The sequence below is a fragment of the Phalaenopsis equestris genome, unplaced genomic scaffold (assembly GCF_001263595.1).
Source record: "Phalaenopsis equestris unplaced genomic scaffold, ASM126359v1 Scaffold000096, whole genome shotgun sequence".
Taxonomy (NCBI): Eukaryota; Viridiplantae; Streptophyta; class Magnoliopsida; order Asparagales; family Orchidaceae; genus Phalaenopsis; species Phalaenopsis equestris.
Window position 1 is genome coordinate 776069 of NW_018164538.1, and position 20122 is coordinate 796190.

The 20122-nt window shown below is 36.3% G+C and overlaps 1 protein-coding gene across 1 annotated transcript in view; it reads right to left on the minus strand.

The window, feature by feature from the left end:
• Positions 1-20122, minus strand: part of LOC110020405 (serine/threonine-protein kinase STY46-like) — an 80615-nt gene that overhangs the window by 15257 nt on the left and 45236 nt on the right. The window contains exons 8-9 of the mRNA XM_020718492.1: positions 4752-4862; positions 4084-4134 (exon numbers count right to left, since the gene is read on the minus strand). Of these exons, the coding sequence (XP_020574151.1) occupies positions 4084-4134; positions 4752-4862 (162 nt within the window). The remainder of the gene's footprint in view (positions 1-4083; positions 4135-4751; positions 4863-20122) is intronic.

Consider the following 20122-nt stretch of genomic DNA (forward strand, 5'->3'; position numbering starts at 1 on the left):
TTAAAAATTTACCCAACAGCAAGTAAATAAAGCACTTCCACAAATATTTGTACTAAAACTGATCACTTTGAGGATATGGCATGGTTTTCCGGTAGTCTCGAACAATCCTCAGCATTTGAAATATTTGTTCTCACCAAATTCATTGGAAGAAGTATTAATAGGATAATTACAAAATAGTAATACTTGCAAATCCTATTTAGTATCCCTACAATAGTTCACACTGCAATGATCTTAAAGAGAAAAAAGAAAATTTTCCATCAATAAAGGACGTAAAATATGTTATTTCACCAGCATGTTAGGTGCTTAAGAATAAGACTAAACTGTCCAGCTCAATTAACTTTCAGTCTGTTTGAAGTTCATTTTTTTTGCAAATTTAATAAAATTGTTACTTTCACTCAAAAGCCCGATATTTTGGACAAGTGAACCAGTCTGCATAATCTTTTTTCTTCTTAGAAAGATGCAGTAGATCTAGCTTTAGTCTGCTATGAATTCCATCCTAGTTCGGTTCCTTCCTCACAGTCAGTGCCTTGGCTAATGGCAGTGAATCACAAGATGCCACCTCTTATTGCAAATCCAAAAGCTTGATTTATGGCACTTGATCACCCAATGACAGCATAGAAAATCAATGTCAGATATTACGTGATTGTCGATCACTCTTTGGAAAATCCTACAACACAGTTGCTTGGCTCTTATGCAATCTACAACGCTAAGGGAAGGCACAAACATTTTTGTTTTGAATGTCATATGTAAATGATAAGAACGGGGGCTCTGAGAGTTGGATGAATTTGCACAGGGTTAATTGGTGAGATAGAGAGCCGAAGAGGATTGAAGAATTAGACCAAAGAGCTGCCAGGATAAAGATGAGACCAAGTAGAGGATCTAAAAAAGGGAAGAATCTCAAAAGGTGAGAAATTTCAATTCATCGTCTAATAATTCTCTAATAATAGTCTCAGATTTAGCAAATTGCATAAATCATGTTAAAATAAAAAACAAGGGAAAAAATGTTCTTTATTATGTACACAAAGCAAATTTAAAACAATTTTAAGATTTTGGAGATTTATTTAATGAATATGTTGCGCCCATTTCTCAAGGAAATGCTGCTAGATAGGAGTCTTTGACAGAGATAACAAAATTCATCTAAAATACAAAAGATCAACAGAATCCATCTTGAAGTTGAGGTGACAAAGTATAAATACTTCTGAAGAGTAATAGACACAAGGGATGAACATTACTAATTCAAAAACTTAGCAAAAGATTCTCTCAATCGTCCTCTAGAATATGTATGATCAATTGCAGGAGCCAACATTTCAGGCAGTTTGTTTTAACGTTCAAAAAACGTAAGTTTTAAATTTTAAAAATAGTTAAAAAATTGTTTGTCAGCCCAAATCTTATAGGTTAGTTAAGGAGTAATTTTTTAAAATAATTGTTTGCATTAATGAAACAAGAAAATGAAAGCGATCATAATTTAGATTTGTTATTCTCCAAACCCAATACCAATATAATTTTGTTTCCATCATACACTAAGCTTTTTTGCATAAAATCAAGAAAGTAGATGTGGCCGCCAAATGTCAATATCAAGGAAACTAGAACTCACAGTTATTGAGTAATTTTAACTGTTGTCTCAAAAAAACCAACCGATAGCTCTATAAATAGCAACATCAACCTTGTTTTTGGCCAACTAAAACACTTACTGTTCCTGTTCAACAAAAAAAGACCTGATGGCTACTCCACCCAATAACTCCGCTATTAACATATCAATCCTTATTTCACCATTGTGATCCACTACCTCAGGACTCATTATTTAAGAAAGGGAAAGCTGACTGATCCAGCCAAGTTGACGGGACCATGGGCTCGTCATATAGAGAGGACAATCAAAATGGAGACGGTGCGAGGAGCGGTCAAATAAAATCGTGCAGCTAGAGAAGGCGCGATTTGTGCAAGCAACATAAGAGGTTCGGGTGCTGAAGAGAACATAATCGAATGCGATGAAGCAAAAAAGATTGTAACAAAGTTGAGCATGACGAGCGACCAATTATGAGGGTGGAAAATACCGGTAGTGCAATGAGTACCCTTACGCAATGGTAATTATACAAGATCAAAGCCAAGGAGAGGTGCGTTCGTAGCACTAAGGAAACACAATTTGAAGGAGAGGGCACCTTCTGTGACAACCTGAACTCTCACCCATGAAGGTATTTTCCGCTTTGGACTAATGGCGTCACGATTTTGCACCGTTGGTGTAGCTTCACAGTAGGTCACCCATCCTAGGAATGCTCCCATGCAAGCACTCTTAACTTTGGAGTTTCTACTGAAATTTCACCGTTACACCAAAAGACACCTCGAAGTTTTAGATTTCGGCTTCAATCTATTCAAGGGGTTTCACTATCTCTCCCACTTAAGTATCTGACATTATCGCCAGTTCTCTAAACCATAATCATCTACCAAACAAATAGGATTCTAAAGATGGCCCTTACAAATTCAAGAGGTGGTTCCCACCATGTAGCACTTTATCCCAACCAAAGTTCAAAAGGTTGCTCCCATGACGTAGCACTTTATTTTGTATAACACTTAGTTCTCATCTTTTGATTGATGTTATGCTTCGATCCCATTGCTGACAGCCTAAACTCTCACCCATCAAGTTATTATCTACTTTGGCCTAATGGCCTCACAGTTTTGCCCTGTTGGTGTAACTTCCCAAGATGTCACCCATCCTAGGAGTGCTCCATGCGGGCACGCTTAACTTGGGAGTTTCTAATAAAATTCCACTGTTACACCAAAAGACGCCTTTAAGAATTCGGCTTCAATCTACTTGAGGGGTTTCACACATTTCACGAATCCCAACAAATGTAGGATGTTGCCGTGCAATGGTCGAGTAGGCTAAGCGAGCAAGGGTTGATCGGATGCAAGAGTTGTTAGCGAGACAGATAGCATTGTGAAGAGGTTGTGAGCGTTTTTCATGTTGAAGCGATGACGACCAGTTGTTGTAGCAAAGAATTGGGCAAGGGCTGCAATCAAGATTGATGGAAAAGATAACATCAAAGAGGGATGAGCGAATTTGTTTCTTATACCCAAAATGTAAAAGCAACGCCTGGATCAAGAAATAAAAATTACCATTACAGGCATTTACATACATACCACATAAGTTTTATATATTTACAAGTTTAAAACTTAAATTTGTATATTTAAATTAAAAAAAAAACTGCACAAATATATACAAAGATATATGAGTTATGTATATGAATAAAAAAATTTTGCAATAAGTACATAAGATCTCCTTAGTTTTTTGAGTTTGTCTATAATTTTTTCTTTTATAATGTAAACATCAAATTTTTAATTCATTAAAATTATTAAAAGAATGATATATTTATGACATTAAAATAGTGAATAAACAAATACTAATTGACCCATGACAACCCCTCCACCTTTATAAATTTCCAAAAACACTGCTCTTGTGACTATGTTTTCAATCATTGGAAATGTTTTCGGTTTAAAATGAAATAGCAACTTAACAAGTTGGAGTTGGATTTGATTAGACTCTAATCAAATTGACAAGAGTTGACATTCGATTGAACAAAAAAATATTTGGGGCATTTACGCACATAACACCCAATTCTTAAATATTTACATATCTAACACATAAACTTTGATTTTTATATTTATAACCCTAAACCTTAAATAAATAAGAATTGACTCGTATGCATGTAAATCTTCCAAAATATTTCTATTAGCATTATATTCTTATGCATCCATGGATGTGCATGCCTTCATTTGCACTATTAAGAAATTATCAAAAATAGATCAAACTTTGGATCGAAAAAATGCTCAATTCAAAATAAAAGACATGAATGGTTCAAAACTCGCCAATGCATGATCAAATGACTGGCAACAAATAATCGGGTCAGGCTACTGCTAATGAAGATCATTTCATGTAACATCTACAAACTCTAAGCGAAATAAATTAATAAATGGACAAATGCTCGCATAAATACAAGAACTTAGATCGATAAAAAAGAGAAAATCGTATGAACTTAAATATCAATCACCATTTTTCAAGCAATATTGCTGCAAAGTAAGGAAAGAAATTACCTCAACTTTATGAATCTCCTTCTGCAGTGCATCTCTGAGATGACTGGTTTCCTAAAAACAGTCAGCCAAAAAAATTAATTTGAATTTTAATTAGCTAAAATACTTAATGAGAAAAGTATCAAAATGATCTCCTAACTCTTTGCATGGAGTTATTTTAGTCCTAGAGTTTATAAAAGTGTCCATTTAGTCTTCAAACTTTTTAAATATAAAATGGTCTCCAATCAAGTTTATTTTAGCCTCCAATAAAAAAGCCAGAAGACTACTTTAACAATATTATAAACTCAGTTAATAAAATGATCCCATGTAAATAGTCATAGTACTGCTTGGCACTTTTACTCAAAACTTAATGATTGGAATACCAAGATATAAACATTAGACATTAAAAATCTCTCTGTTTCCCTCGATCACAGACCCACTTACTGACTACAACAATTCATTCATTTTCAAACTTAAACTGACATCAACGTGAGAAACTTAGAAGATGGGATAGTGAATAGAATAAAATATACTATTTCTGAAATTGTACTCTATAAGAGAATGTATACATGATCTATAATATAACAATATCACAGGGCCAGCACTACAATGGTATTAATGGGACAGAAACACATCTCTGAAGCAGAGTGTGATAAAAAATTCAATAAATACACATAAGACGAGAAAATCACCTCATCAGGCCAGCCATCAACGACAAAGACATCTAATGAGTAGCCATCGTTTGTTGAAAAAGCATGCGCTTCTTGGATGTTAAGCCCGGCCTCAGAAAGCAGGGTTGTCAACTGAAACACAGAAAAAAATAAAAATAAAAAAATAAAAAATAACTCTCAGAGTAAATTAACACCCTTCCTGTCCATTAAGTTATAAATAAATAATGAGAAATTTACATCCATGCCACGTAATTCTTAGGTTTTTACATATCTAACACTTACTTAAAAGACAAAAGTTTGATATTTACACTTATAACACCTTGCAGTAAAAAAATTATGCATGAAAAGCTTAATTTCACTTTTACAAAGACGATGATGATGATGACGATATTTTTAATGTGATATTAAGGGGGTGTTTGGTAGCATATTATTTATCAGATTTAGCCATGGATTTAGCTTAAATCCAGCCAAACATCAAAAAATAAAAAATAAAAATAAAAATTAAATCAGACGTTTTTAAATCAAAATTTCTCGCTTTCCGTAGCTATTCCTTGTGTTCTATCTATTTTACAGCGTAAATTCAGATTTATTAAATCCAACTACGGGGCGGACTTAGGGGAGGTTGGTCTCCATCTACAAAGAGTTTTATAAATCTGATTTTACTAGATTTAATAAATCCTATTTAACGTAAAACTAAGTCGGAGCCAAACTCCGCATAAAGATTTGAGTGGTATGCATGAAAATATGAATATTTAGGTAATTGATATGTAAATACATAAGAATTGTGCAGCAGGTATGTAAATGCCCCTTCAATAAAATAATAATAATAATAATAAAAAAGAGCCTGTCGAAGGCAAAGTTTGAAAAATCCAACTACAGTGAAAATGAATGATTAAAAAGTTTCACCAGAAACTTTTGAACTGCCTTGTGAAAAAGAAACCAGAAATATTTCATGTTGCGTCATTGGAAAGGGCTAAAAAAAAAAAAAAGCATGAATGAAATATGAGAGCTTTCAATATGTGCACAGCTCTCTATCTACTTGCATTCGTTGCTATAAGATGAAACGAAGCATAGTCTGTATGCTTTCCATTTTGAGTAGATAAGATGCAGGGTTGGGGTGGATAGGGCAGATGAAGAGAAAGAGTGAGAAAACAAGCAATATTTGCGCAAACTGACAATCATTGCTTGATTTGGTATGCTCCAGCACTCACATAATGCTGGATTACTGTTTTTTAGGGAGAAAAATATCAATAAGAAGACCAGACGATAAGCCCTAGCTCGCTCAACTGCTCCACTATCCCAGCCGAAGCCTCCTTCCCTGCTTATTACGATCCCCTTCAGGCGTGAAATAAAAACTGAGTCTCCTTTGCCTCTCCCGCTCAATCCCGCTCACCCTAGACCTCTGCTCGCACATTATTAAGACCTTCGAAACTCCTCGTCCCTACAGCCTTTATTTCTTAAAATTGAACCTAATATATAGAATATTTGCCCTTACTTCAAAATAGTTAATATATTTTTGGGGCTAAACTTAAAGACATAAATGAAGTATTTTTAAATACTTAACAAAAGCTTTATACGCCTAGTCACCATCGAATTCACAATATATTTGTTCAATTCAAAATCCTAATAGTTTTTATAAATATTTCAAATTAAACAGTTTCAAGGTATACAAATTTCAAGATTTTGTAAATCAAATATAATACTTGAGATATGTGAATGTACTTGTAGGCTTGTATGAGTGAAAGTTTGGGTATTTTATTGTGTATATTTAAGAACATCTATATAAATGAGTTTTCAAGGGAATTTACATAGTTTTGTCTTCCTCCTCAAGTTGTGTATGCTTTAGAACATTTAAATTAACATTTCACACAAGCTGTACAGTTTAAACATTGTTTTAGGGAACATTTATATATTTTAAACTTAGCTCTATACTTTTCCACATAAGGGGCCAAAGTTGACAAGACTAACATTTTATAGATATTCAATTGTCAAATTTCAAATGGATTTCAAATATAAAATTTCAAATATAACTATTTTAAATGCCCAAAATCCTGGATAATGGACATGTTGAATGAAAATATCAACCTGAGGGGTCAACTTATAAATTAAGATTTTCAACTCAACTACTCACAAAAAACCAATCAAAACACTTCAATCAAAATTAATCACAAAAAATTTAAAACAAATGTCATTCAACTCCACAATAGTTTATCGGGAGTGATAAAATTTTGATTTACTTTATCTCATAAAGAGCAAATTTCACATTGAGTGTCACTATATTCACACTCAAAGACAAAAACAATCTCATGCCAGTAAGGACACGACCTAAGTTTGTCCGGTGATTTGACCCAAAAGCTACACAAAAATTTACGATTACGAACATAACCATCTAACTAAGTGGTTGTCGTCAAATGACACCATTATATTACAGTCACGACCATAACTCGTATATTCTCCAACAACTTTCTACCCTTAGAGATGTAAACCATATGATACAATTGATTGTCATAAATGCTGTGAGAGACGCAAGGAAATTCACAGAAACATATTCGAGAAATTCGAAGCAAAAATTTGAACAAAATCACACTAAACAAGAGATCACATAAAACACAAACACAAGATTTAATGTGGACAAACTCGAGAACAACAAAATAAATTTATAGTCACACCACATTAAAAAAATTTTTATAAAGAAATGAGAAGAATTGTACAAATTACATCACACTCAAACATTTACAAGCTTTAGAATAGTTGGGGACGCTCTTCTCCTCTCCTTAGGACGAGAGATTGTAGTTCTTCTCTCCTTAGGACAAAAGAGATTGTAGTCGCATACCCTCCAATCAACAAAATTGAAACTTTAATCGAAGAATGACTCAAGTTTCATTACGGGCATTAGAGCACTACGATATGGTGTTGCGGTGCAGCATCAGAGGTGATGCGATGCTGCTCTCTCAGGTTCTAAATCTAGATTGGGTGTTGTGACGTTGTTGTTTGCAAAGCCAAAGTCTTGAATATGGGCAATGCAGTGCTCCCCTTCGGGTCTTAAAGTGACATACTCTTGGGTTCTAAAACAGGATTCCGTGTTGAGCTCCACCGGCAGGTACAGAAAATTTTTTGGGCGACAACACCTTGACAAACTCACCGTCAAGCTTGATCTACAAAATTGAAGGCTCTTAGTGTCAATTATTGAACACATCTGGAGTAAACATAATAATAATCTCCCACTTTAAAATTGATTGCAATCAATCATCCTCCTCTAAAACTACAACATCTTCATAGTTATGAAACGTGGTGTGGCTCACCTCAGTCTCAACCTTCCTGAACTCCAACTTAAGTGTGTTTTTGGAGTATCCTCAGGTAAATTTCTTGGGTATATTGTGCGCCATAGAGAAATTGAAATTGATCCCAATAAAATCAAGGTGATTGTTGAGATGCCGCCTCCAAAAAATCTTCACAAACTTCGTTCTTTACAAGGACAGTTCATGTTCATTCGGCATTTTATACCCAATTGTTCTGATCGATGTCAACTGTTCTAAAAAATGATGAAGAAAAATGCTCCATTTAACTGAGATGATGCATGTGAAGAGGGTTTTGATAGTATTAAGAAGTACCTCTTAAGCCTACCCATTCTCTCAGCACCAATTCTAGAAAAGTCTCTTATATTGTACACAACAACATTAGAAGAGTCTCTTGGAGCTCTGCTTGCTCAACACAATGAAGAAGGCAAGGAGAATGCCCTCTATTATATCAGTCGAAGTCTTATAAGAGCTGAGATGAGATATAGTCCAATTGAAAATTATTGTTTGGTGTTGATTTTTTATGCTCAAAAGCATCGCCATTACATGTTGTCTCAGAAAATCACTCTCATCTCAACAAGACCAGCGTTGACAGGTCGCTTGGCTCGATGGGCAGTCAAGTTCTTGCAATTTGATATCACATATGTTTCTCAGAAAGCAGTTAATGGACAAATTCTGGCAAATTTTCTTGCCGCTCATCATGTTCATGTTGATTCTCCGCTCAATGATTTGCCTAATGAGCAAAAACTAATTATTCATGGGAAGGAGAAGTTGCAAATATGAGAATTATAATTTGATGGAGCTTCTTCCATCAAGCTCGCCCAACCTCCAGATCTTCCAAAAGCTCTGGCATGAGCTGGCATTGCTTATCTTTGTGATACCAGAGGGAGACATAATGAGGTATTCATATGGATTAACTGAGCCCCAGACTAATAACGAAACTGAATATGAAGCTTTGGTTGCTGGCCTTGAGATAGCTATCGCATTGAAAGTGAAAAATTTTCATTTTTTTTTTTTTGCGATTCACACCTTATTATAAACCAATTATTGGGTATCTATAAGATAAATAAGCTTAAATTGGCCTTTTATCATAAGAAGGCCACTCAACTGATGAAGCAAATCCCGCACGTCACATTAACCAGGGTTTCTCGAGCTCGAAATAGTAAAACGGGATGTTTAGCTAAACTAGTTAAAGCGGTGACCAACATGAAGTTTGAGTCAGTGTTGATCGACGTGAATACTTGTCGAGTCTTGGAACCTTCCGATTTGCAACTCGCACAGGCAAAGGGGTCATCAAGTTCAAACAAGCAGGATGCAACTTCAGTTGTTCACATTCAAATAGTTTCTCAAAATCAACATGTGACACTTATGGCATAGGAATGAAATAATAGGAGGCAGCCTTCATTGACAATTTCAAAGAAGGAAAAATTGCCTACATGCAAATAAAAAACCACACAAATCAGAAAGAGAGCTCTAAGGTTCGTTTTTGTCAATGAAACCCTCAACCGTAGTCATTTGAACAAATGTGGCTACGATCTGCTGAAGCCAACAAAGTTGTCATTGAAATGCATGAAGAACTTTGTGGCACACACCAATAAAGTCTAAAAATGGAAAAGAAGATCAAAAGAATGGGTTATTATTGGTCATCAATGCTGAAAGATTGCATTGTGCATGCGAAGAAATGTCATGAATGTCAAATTCATGGTGACATAACACAACAGCCTCCTACACAATTACACCAAACCATAACATCTTGGTCATTTGAATGATAGGGTATGGATGTGATTGGACCGATCGATCCACCATCATCAAGAGGATATCGCTTCATTCTAGTTGCAACTGATTACTTCTCAAAATGGGTTGAAGCTCTCCCGTTCAAAGAATTTATTGCGCAAGTGATGAATTCCTTCACTCAATATATTGTCTATAGATTTGGTGTGTCATGTCATATTATTTCAGACAATGACCCAGCTTTTAAAAGCACAAAGTTATATAAATTCGTCGATCGACGCAAAATTGATTAGCAATATTCTTCAATATAAAACCCAAGGGAAAATGGCTTAGAAGAAGCTTTTAATAAGACGTTGGTTAAGCTGGTCAAGAAGAACTTCACTAAAAATAAACGAGAATGACATATTAAGATGATGGAAGCGTTGTGGGCTTATCACACAACTTATAAAACACCAACTAAAGTTGTTTCTTATGCATCGGTGTTCGTAGCAGAAGCAGTATTGCCACTTGAAGTTCAGTCGTCGTCACTATGAGTAGCTATCCGGTGTAAAATGTTCATCTGAGGCTGGAAGAGTTAGATGTACTGGATAAAAGGAGACTCCAAGCTCAACAGAACCTTGAAATCTACATAGCAAAGATGTCTCAAGCCTTTGACCATAGGGTGCGTCCTCGGACATTCCAAAAAGGAGAATTGGTCCTGGTGCTGAGAAGGCCAATCATTCCCCATCAGAAAGTTGGTAGTAAATTTATGTTGAATTGGAAGGACTCAATTGTTATTGAGAATGTGCATCAAGGAGCTCCCCTCCGGGTGTGTTTGAGTGTAGTGCTCTCGCGTTCTAAAATCTGGACATCAGTAAAAGAGAGATCAAAATTGCATACCCTCCAACGGAGAACGGATCAAATTTGGAAAAGAGTGTCGGAGCACCCCGATATGTAGTTGTCGCACTCCAATGAGCATTGTGTCAGTGCATTAGGGCATTGTGGTCTCTCTCTCTTGCGTTTTGAATCTGGAATTGACATTGTGGTGTTGCTATTCCCTGTGATAGGGCATGTCAGTCAACTTTTTGAAAATCAAAAATATTGAAAATAATTTTGAAATTTAATTTAAATATAAGAGGAATATAGTTTGGGTTTTGAAAGTAGCATGTTTTAATTTTTGAAAAATGAGACCAAATGGATCTCAATTGTCCAATAGTTTACATAATCGTGTCTGATACCGTGAATATTACACATTTCTAAAAAGTGAGTGTATACCTCAGCGATAGACTCAATCCTGCAAACTAAGAGATTTGTGACCTTTGTTTAGTTTGCGAACATTTTTTGTGTGACCGACAAGTTTCGCTATATAATACAAAGATTAGATAGAGTTTATTTTACCTGAGTTCCAAGTTCCCTAAAAAGGCAAACCCCTATAATTAATTATATCTCAAATGACGGGAGTCACTTGAGAAAACTCTTAAATATGATTGGGGAATCAGAGATACTAGCCTTCAAGATTTCAAGGTTTAAGTTTTCACGGTAGGACGTGGAAAAACAAGTGGGAGTGACTCAAATAGGAACAATTATTTTCAGAAGTCCAAAGAAAAGAAAAGATAGGGGATGTCACAGATCCTCAGGAGAACCCTTAGTGACTTTACATATTGTCCTGCTGTGTGGTTGCATTTTATAGATAATGTTATTCAATTATTCAATCCTGTCAATTTTATTATTTGGGACTTACATTTGCATAATACTTGATTATGCAAATAGCCCGCAGAGGTATGAGGGTTTACGTCGCGCCACACGACAACCTCAGAGCCTAAGGTGAATTAGGACTTAACGCTGCACAACATGGTTGTACAGGAGCCTAAAGAAGATGTGAGGATTTACGTCGTGCTGAGCGAGCTATTTCAAAGTCCTAAGAGTTATAATTTAGATTAGGAAAGAGATTGCTGAAGAAGATCTTCTTACTATTCGGTTTGAGTTCCTCGCCGTGTTGCCCACGAATTTAGCTCCAAACCTTCTGCCGCCGCGATGGCTCCAAGGTTTAAGCGCTTGAAATTGATGGTTTATGTTTCACAATTTTGGTGTCAATGTTTGGTTTTTTTTGTTTCGGTTTTGGTTTTGCATGAAGAATAAGAAAATTGCAGGTAAATAAAAAGTAATTAAAAACTAAAATGCAGTAAAGTAAAATGTTATAGATAATCTGTAAAAGCGTACCTAGACATCTGCTACTGTTGCGTGATTAATACTACAAACATAGTATGATTTACAGCAGATTTAAACACACTTGCAAGAAAAATAAATAAGGCGAGAAAACTCAGCATAAAAGTCAGAAAAATAAATCGTAGAAATCATAAGCAAAAGAAACCCTTAGCCACATATGAAAGACCAAGTCTGGGTATAAAACATTAGTAGAAGTGGGGATCAAAACTGAGCTGTGTGATTCCCGATCTTGAACAAGAGTTATCAGCTCAACAATCTACGGAGGGCAGTCCTTAACCTCAATTCAAGTGATTAGTCGTGGACATTTATAAATTTTCATAGAAAAATTATTTGATTTTCATTTAAAAGCTGTTGTTTAAGTTTTTTTTTTTTTGCGGTTCTTTTTAGCATGCAAAAGAAATTCTTATTTTATTTTTGTAAATATTTTATAAAGTCATATAGTCCACAGGCTAATCCCTCTAATCGTGTTAGAACTACTAATACCCTAAGAGCGTCCGAGGCAACGATCTCACCAAGAATCGACGAATAGTATCATTGATCATTTCCTTTTTCTTATTGAAGATCCTTGAGGTAGGAGATACTATTCTAATAATCCAACTTTGTATCCCTCGTTTAAGCACACATAAGCAGTGTCGTCATCGCGCTTGAACCCTAGACTTATTCTAGTCCAGTGATCCATGTGTGGCATTAACAAATTTCTCCAATTGCCAGGAGGATTTGGGTGTAATATTCAAGCTCAAATCCTGGTGCACTGGGTTTCATTGTACGTTAAGTCATTGCGGGAATTCCACTGTTGATTTAATTAAGAAAGCATGAACTCGTCTCGGTGCATTTTCATGTCTAGTGTCTTAATAAGTTTGTAGATCAGGGTCAAGTGTCAAGTTTCATTATTTATTCGAAAATTAGGTGGATGAACGCTCACCTAATGTGTATTCCTAAAATTTAGAAAGCTTACACTGAAAAAATAGGTGGATGAACTCTCACCTAGGGTGTGCTTCTAAAATTTAGAAAACTTATACTGAAAATTAGGTAGATGGACCATTACCTAGGGTATGCTCCTAAAATCTAGGAAGCTTACACTAAGAATTAGGTATATGGACGCTCACCTAAGGTGTGCTCCTAAAATCTAAGAAGTCTACACTTTAACTTGTGCTTAAAGTGATTTAAAGTGTTCTACCCTCAATAAATTGTTTTCCAACTAAACCTCAAATAATTCTAAATGCCTTCCAAGTAATTAAATCAGAAATTCCTATTTTTTTGAATAAACCATTAAACAAAGGTAACAAAACAAGTAACAAAACAAACAAAAAAGAGAAGGTTGACACACTTTCAAAACTAACAAAGCCAATGGAAGGAAATAGTGAGTCAATCAACCTAAAAGTGTTTAAAATCTTCCAACAATTGTAATTAAATTGACATTTGAAAAGAGTGCTTAAAACTATTCCAAGATAGTGTTGATCGACCCGAAAGTTCTCCAATTCAATATAAGAAGAAATGAGATCCAAAAGCCACAAGATAGACTCAGAAAAGTGTAGCCCAAAAGCCCCAAAATTGAACCAAAAAGTGCAACAAAATAAAGCCCTTAACAGTAAAAAAAACGTACATTTAAAGGCTTCAAAATCAGTGTTTAAGGGCTCCAAGATCAGCCCACAAAAGCACCACAAAACTGTATTTAAATTGCCTCAAAATCGACCAACAAAACAGTGCCAAGACGGTGCCCAAGCTGCTCCAAAACCACCCTTAAAAATCGCCTCAAAACAGTATGCAAACCTCTCCAAATCAGCTCTTTTAAAAGCTCCAAACAGCATTAAAACAACAAGTAAAATCCCCCAAAATCAGCATTTAAATGGGGCACAAAACCTCTAAAAAATAGTAAATGAATCAACACCCAGATGGCATGCAAAGCCTCCGAAACCAGCAATTTATCGTGTCCAAACGGTGAAAAAGTCGAGGCAAACAGTAAGAATGACATCCCAATTCTTCTTCAACACAACAATAATACCGATCCACTGACCAAGAAAAATTAAATGAAAATTTGAATGCATACCCCACTATTCCTATGCATTAACATTTCGTACATCTAAAACTTTAACCAATTCATCCTTATCGCATAAAAAAAACTATCAACTTAATTTTTAAATAGTGAAATGCACCTTTTCATGCATAGGTTTAAAATACCAAAGTGCATTGTATGTAAATATTAAATTTTAAGTGTGAGATATGTAAAAACATAACGTTAGTGTGCTAGGTATGTAAATGTCCACCAAAAAAAGATATAAAGCATAAAACTGAGCCAGGGAAGTGTTAAATCAGTCATTGAGTCAAGCTGATCTCCACATTGGTTGATAAAATTTATATTAAAAAATTTAAACAGAACCTTAGCTTTGATGCAGGTTTAAATTTAAATACATTTAGCTTTGATATAAGGTTAAGGTTGAATATATTTAACTTAGTATTTAACTTGTATCTAGAGTTTGAATCTAAACAGAATTTAAGTTGTATTTGAATATAGGATTAAAGTTAAATGTATTTAAATTTAAAACTTCACACTACCAAAGCTAAACAGAATTCTATCTACATTTAAATACTAATTTTATTTAGCTATTTAAATTTAAATAGAACTTTAGCTTTGACTAAACAGATTCATCATTCTTTTCATCGAAATTGCATCAAAGCTACACAGAGAGGATAGTGAAGAGAATGATGACAAAGGTCCTAGCTTTTGGCTACATTTAAATTCAGTTATAGAAGAGAATTCTGTTAGACTAAGTTTAAGGGACAGATTCACCCAAAGTCAATATTCAAAGAAATCAGTAGCTAAAAGAAAATTGTGTTTGAAATATCTCTTAAATCTTGTATGCAGTTACTGAAGAATAATGGTAGATTTACATGCATAGCATACAAAAAAAACTTATATACATTACATATCTAATATTCAAACTTTAATTTTGAGATACATATCAGCTCACCTTTCAATAGAAAAAATGTATTTTAACCGTAAAAAATAGGTAAATGTATTATCTTATTGTAACAGCAAAAATTGAGTACAGTGCATATTTATGTGAAAGTTTTAGGTGTTAGATATGCAAACACAAATGAATTGAGCGGGCATGTACATAAATCTTCCTATATGGACTGTATTGTATAAATAAAATGAGCAAGTATGGGAATAAAACAATACTTCGTTACCGATTACTGCAATTGTTGAGATTCTGTGCTCCGAGCGTTTCAACAGCTCGAAGAAGTCGTGTTCCTTGCTCTTCTACCTCTGCTACCTCCAATTCGGGTGAGAGAGAGGGTCGGCCGAGCGATCCTGGTAGAGAGAAAGAGTGGACTCCAGCGAGAGGGAGGCGTTTGCTCGAGAGAGACGGTGAGCCGAGCAGGTCTAGGTCTATTCGCGAAGAAGTGAGGGGAGGCGAGCGGCTAGTGTTTCTCGATCGAAAGAAGGGAGGCGAGTCTTTCGGTGGAGTGAGGAGGCGAGCCAAGAGCGAGCCGAGAGAGGAGGAGGGAGTCGAGGAAGAGAGGAGACGAAGTATGTGGCTTCGGTGCGGAGAGGCTGAGGCGAGCGAGGCTCCTGGTCGTACGAATGAAGAGGAACGAGGGCTTTTGCCGCGCGAGAGAGGGGAGCAGGCCTCGGATGTCAAGAGGCAAGGCGAGAGCGGGAGTGAGAGGGGGATGATCGAACGAGAGCGGGGAAGAGGAGTTCGCGATGCTGAGGGAGGCGAGGTCGAATGATTGCGAGCGACCTTCGGTTTATCTGGGGGAAGGAGGAGGAGGCGTCGGATGCAGTGAGGAGGAAAGGGGCCTACGAGATTTCGGTTCAGAGGGGAAGGAGTTGAATTGGAGAGGGGAGTTCTATCGAGCAACCCAGGCGAGTGGGGGAGGTTGAATTGTATAGATGAAATGTCCAGGGAGCAGAGAGTCGTTACCTGAAAGCTTTGTCAGGGAATTGAATAACTTCCTTTGGTGTATGCGGCTCAATTGTAAAATAATAACACGAGATTATTTTCAATTAATATGAGTTTTAAATGCTCTTTTTGAATTTTGAATTTTGAAATTTGAAATTTGAAATTCGTGAGTTGAAATAATTAGTCTGTGCTTAGCCCATATACAGCCCAAGTCAAACTTGAGTTGAACCTAGGCTGAGTAGACGTGCATCGATTTTTGTATGATCTACTCGTGCGCGGAACCATAGTGATATGGGTGTCCTTTCTAGCTAAAGTTGACGTTCCGGACGCGTCGGCGTGATCCGTTTCGTCATCTGGGGTCGTCCAAAAAAGTTTATCGACGGTCGAGTCAAAAATGTGTCAACTTCGTACGTGGTGTAGCAAGTGCGTTGCTGAGTCACAGAGGGTTCACCTAAGGCCGTCTGATCCTGTAGGAACTCATTTTCGGGTCCTCTACATGTTGGTCCTTAGCCCTTGCAACTAGAAGTTGAGTGTTTGGAACCGCTCATGCGAGTTCTTCACAAAAATGAGTCAAGAAGTGGCTCAAAGTTCTATGAGATGTGGGCTCTATTGCTAGTATGCTAAGATGGTCAACAAGGAACTCCTAGGGCTAGATTTTGGGTTCTGGGAGTAGGAAACTAAGACCTCACTAAAAATGAGGTCAACAGGGCGCTGCCATGGCATGAATTGTCTAGTTTCCAAGTTCATCCAATTTGACAAGTTTAAGTCGTCCAAATCCATAAGAATTTTTTGACGAGTTAATAGATAAAGAAAAATCTCTAAGTTTATAAATTGAAACATTTTAAGCTGAAGAAGCACAAATTCGTTATAATCCAAGTCTAGGATTCAAACGGGTCAAGAAGGTCGAACTCAACAAGCCCACATATGGCCAAGTCGCTGACAAGTTGCTTCACTCAACAAGCCATAAGAATGGCCGCAACGAAGAAGCCCCCATTTGTTAGTCCAATGGCAAGGACTACCAAATCCCAGGCCTACTCAACTTGAGAAGTCCAAGTGGACTAGATTATAGAATTTTTCTTGAACAATCAAAAGATCATAAAAAATAAAAGTAACGAACATCACCCAGTAAAACATCAAGGTGAGCCCGATGCTCAGTTCAAATTGAAAATCAACAAAATCTTTTCAAATAGTCTGACAAGCTTAAGGCACATACTACATGAATTCTTCAACAAGCCCCTTATAGCATAAAGCATAGGTCCAAAGAAATTATCCCATAGTTCGTTCAAAGCTTGATGTTTAACTAAGGGAATTCAATCGTCAACAAGTTCAATAAAGCACTAGACACCGGACCAACGATCCCTTGTCACTAACTCAATAAAAGTCTGAAAGCTAGCGCACTAAAATGCATCCTTCAGCAAGTCCGCCAATGCACAATGGTAGGACCAAAGCTATGCTCACTTATGTAATGAGTCCATGGCAATTCAGGTTAATTCCTTCAACAAGTTCACCCAAACACAAAGCTAACACTGAATGTATGGTCATTCACATGACAAGCTGACGCGTCTTAAAATTACCTACTTTTATATGTACATTTTATGTTCATTTTTAAGGATATTGCGTTTTAATGAATGATATTTTGTGTGTTTTTTATTTCAGGTATAAGAAATGAAGTTTAATAATAAAAAGAGCAAAAATAGAGCAAAATAAAGTCAACTGGAGCTAAGGAACAAAAATTTACTTAGCGCATAGACGCTAAGTAGTTAATTAGGGTTTCTAGAAGGCTGGCGCCTAGACGCCTAGGCGCCACAAACGGTTTGCACCTTTTCACAATAAATTTAGAAAAATTTTGAAGAGGTGCTTGAAGTAATTCTTGATGATTTTGAGAGCTCTATTTAATAGAGTCATTGGCTAGTCGAAAAAAGAGAGCTTTTGGTGAGTGTCTTGAGTCTTAGTGTGAGGCTTGTGGGTGTGTGAGTGGGTCTTTTTAGAGTCTGTTTTTGTGTTTATTGAAGAAAGAAGACAGCAAAGGAACTCCAAAGGATTTGTGTGGGGAGAAGTTTAAGATAAGTACATTGTATTTTTGTTTAAGTTTTGTTTTATTGTGTATACTTGGAGATTAATATAAGTTATGTTTTGCTATGTTATCACCATAAATTCTGAGTAGTTTTCATTTTTTTCTTCTTGCAATAAGAAATAATCATGTGTAAGATTAGAATTGTTTAAGATTTCTATTATTCAATACTTGTGGTGATCCATTACTTCATTCTTCATTTACATCTTCAATCTGATTAATAATTTATACACATGGTATTCAAATAAAATTTAGAGATTCACAGGGTCAATTAGTTTGCAACAAACATTGTCCATTTTAGACATACAACATGTTTGTTGGGCGACATTTGTTGATCGTGTGATTAAAAAAAAAGAGAGGAATAAAAAAACAATAAATAAATTATTATTTTTTGTCTATGGGAGCCACCAAAAAGAAGATAACCATTCTCCCTCTCTTCTTCAGTTACAATCTTCACATTTTTTACACCAAGATGCATGACTCATTCGTACGCAAATCTCTCAAAAATTATCCTTTGCACTGTCTCGTTGATCTCTGCTTCTCCTTCTCCTTCTACCGTAACAAGCCACAGAAGACTTTCCTAGTCGTTCCGTCTGTCTCCACCGTCCTTCACTTCGTCTTCTCCGGCTTAAAATCTTAAGCTTTTCTTTCTTCATTTTTTTATTTCTTTCGTTTACGCAAGAATCTTCATACGATTTCTACACAAAAAATCATAGAGAACACTTATTCCTATTGTTGACCTCATTTTTAGTGAGGTATAGTCTTCCTCTTAGTGCTTAGAATCTAACCATACGACTTTCCGTTGGACTATCTTAGAAGCCTAGTGATGGGACTCACATTTTTTAGAAATTTAAGCAACCTCCTGACTCTCTTGTGAAATCTCACACTAGTGGACTTATACCTCCAACACTTGGATGGTTGAGACCGACTTGGTGAGACTCAAAGGAAGTTCCCATAAGATCATTAAACCCTCGGTTTACCTGGTTCAATTTATCCCCCCCTGACCAAAGTTAACTCAACCTTACCAAACTTTGAACCCAACTTTAAAACCAAGTCTCATGAACCCCAAATTCAAATTCACATTTCAAACCCACCATAATCCAAAATCAAATCCAACACTACCAAATTTCAAGCCCAAATTCAAAATTGCCCAAACCCAAATTCAATTCCAGCAAAATTCAGAAATCAGACCCAATCCAACCAAGTTCAAGCTCAAAACCTAATCCTACTACTTTTAAACCCAAATTCAACTCAAGCCCATTTGAACCAATGTCCCGAGTCCAATCTTGTCAAAACTCAGAGCCTAAAATACATCATAATAATTTCTAAAAACTCTCCAACCCACCAATTGCACCGTGTCATGTGAACCCGAGCTGAATTGAAGCAAAAAAGTGGTTTAGGTTAGGTTTAGGATTGATTTAAGATAAACCCGTGCCAAAAAAATCATGTTTCTGTGGCAAAACACCCCAATAACACCGCAATACTACCGCAATAACATCACCCTCGCTGTTTCATGCAATACCCCACAATAACACCACGTGTCGTGCAATACAAGCACAATAACTGATAACACTCCCAATAACACCGACTTGAAATCGCAGACGCAAACCCGTAATAACGCCGCAATACACCCTCAATACTACTGCAATACCACCCACCAATACCGCCGCAATTCCCTCTATAGTTTTGCTCCAACACTACCCAACCCACACAATCCAACCCCAAATACAAACCTTAATAACACTGCGGTCGCGGTAGCGGTCCTGAGTCGATACAACCGTGATCCAACTTCAATAACAGCAATAATAACACATGACCCGAAATTCAAATTTCAAATTCAAATAAACTGCCCATAACCTAAATTTTAATTGATATTATTGAGGTGTCATTACCTTCTAATTGAACTCTGCATTGATTGGGAGAGGCTCCTCTCCATATTTGCCTGAAACGACCATTTTGAAGGTTTTAACACAAGCAAAAGGGAGTTTTCCTACATCAGTAGGACGGAACCAAAGAGAGCCTGAGAGTTCTTTTCGCTCCCAAAGCCTTGAGAAACTTTTCCCCACCACTCACAACCCCTCTACAATAATAGAAAGCCCTCATTTCTCCATTGAAATCCAGAACTTTCTTCGGTCATTGCAAAAACTCCACCTGAATTCACAATTAATCCCCTCAAAAGCT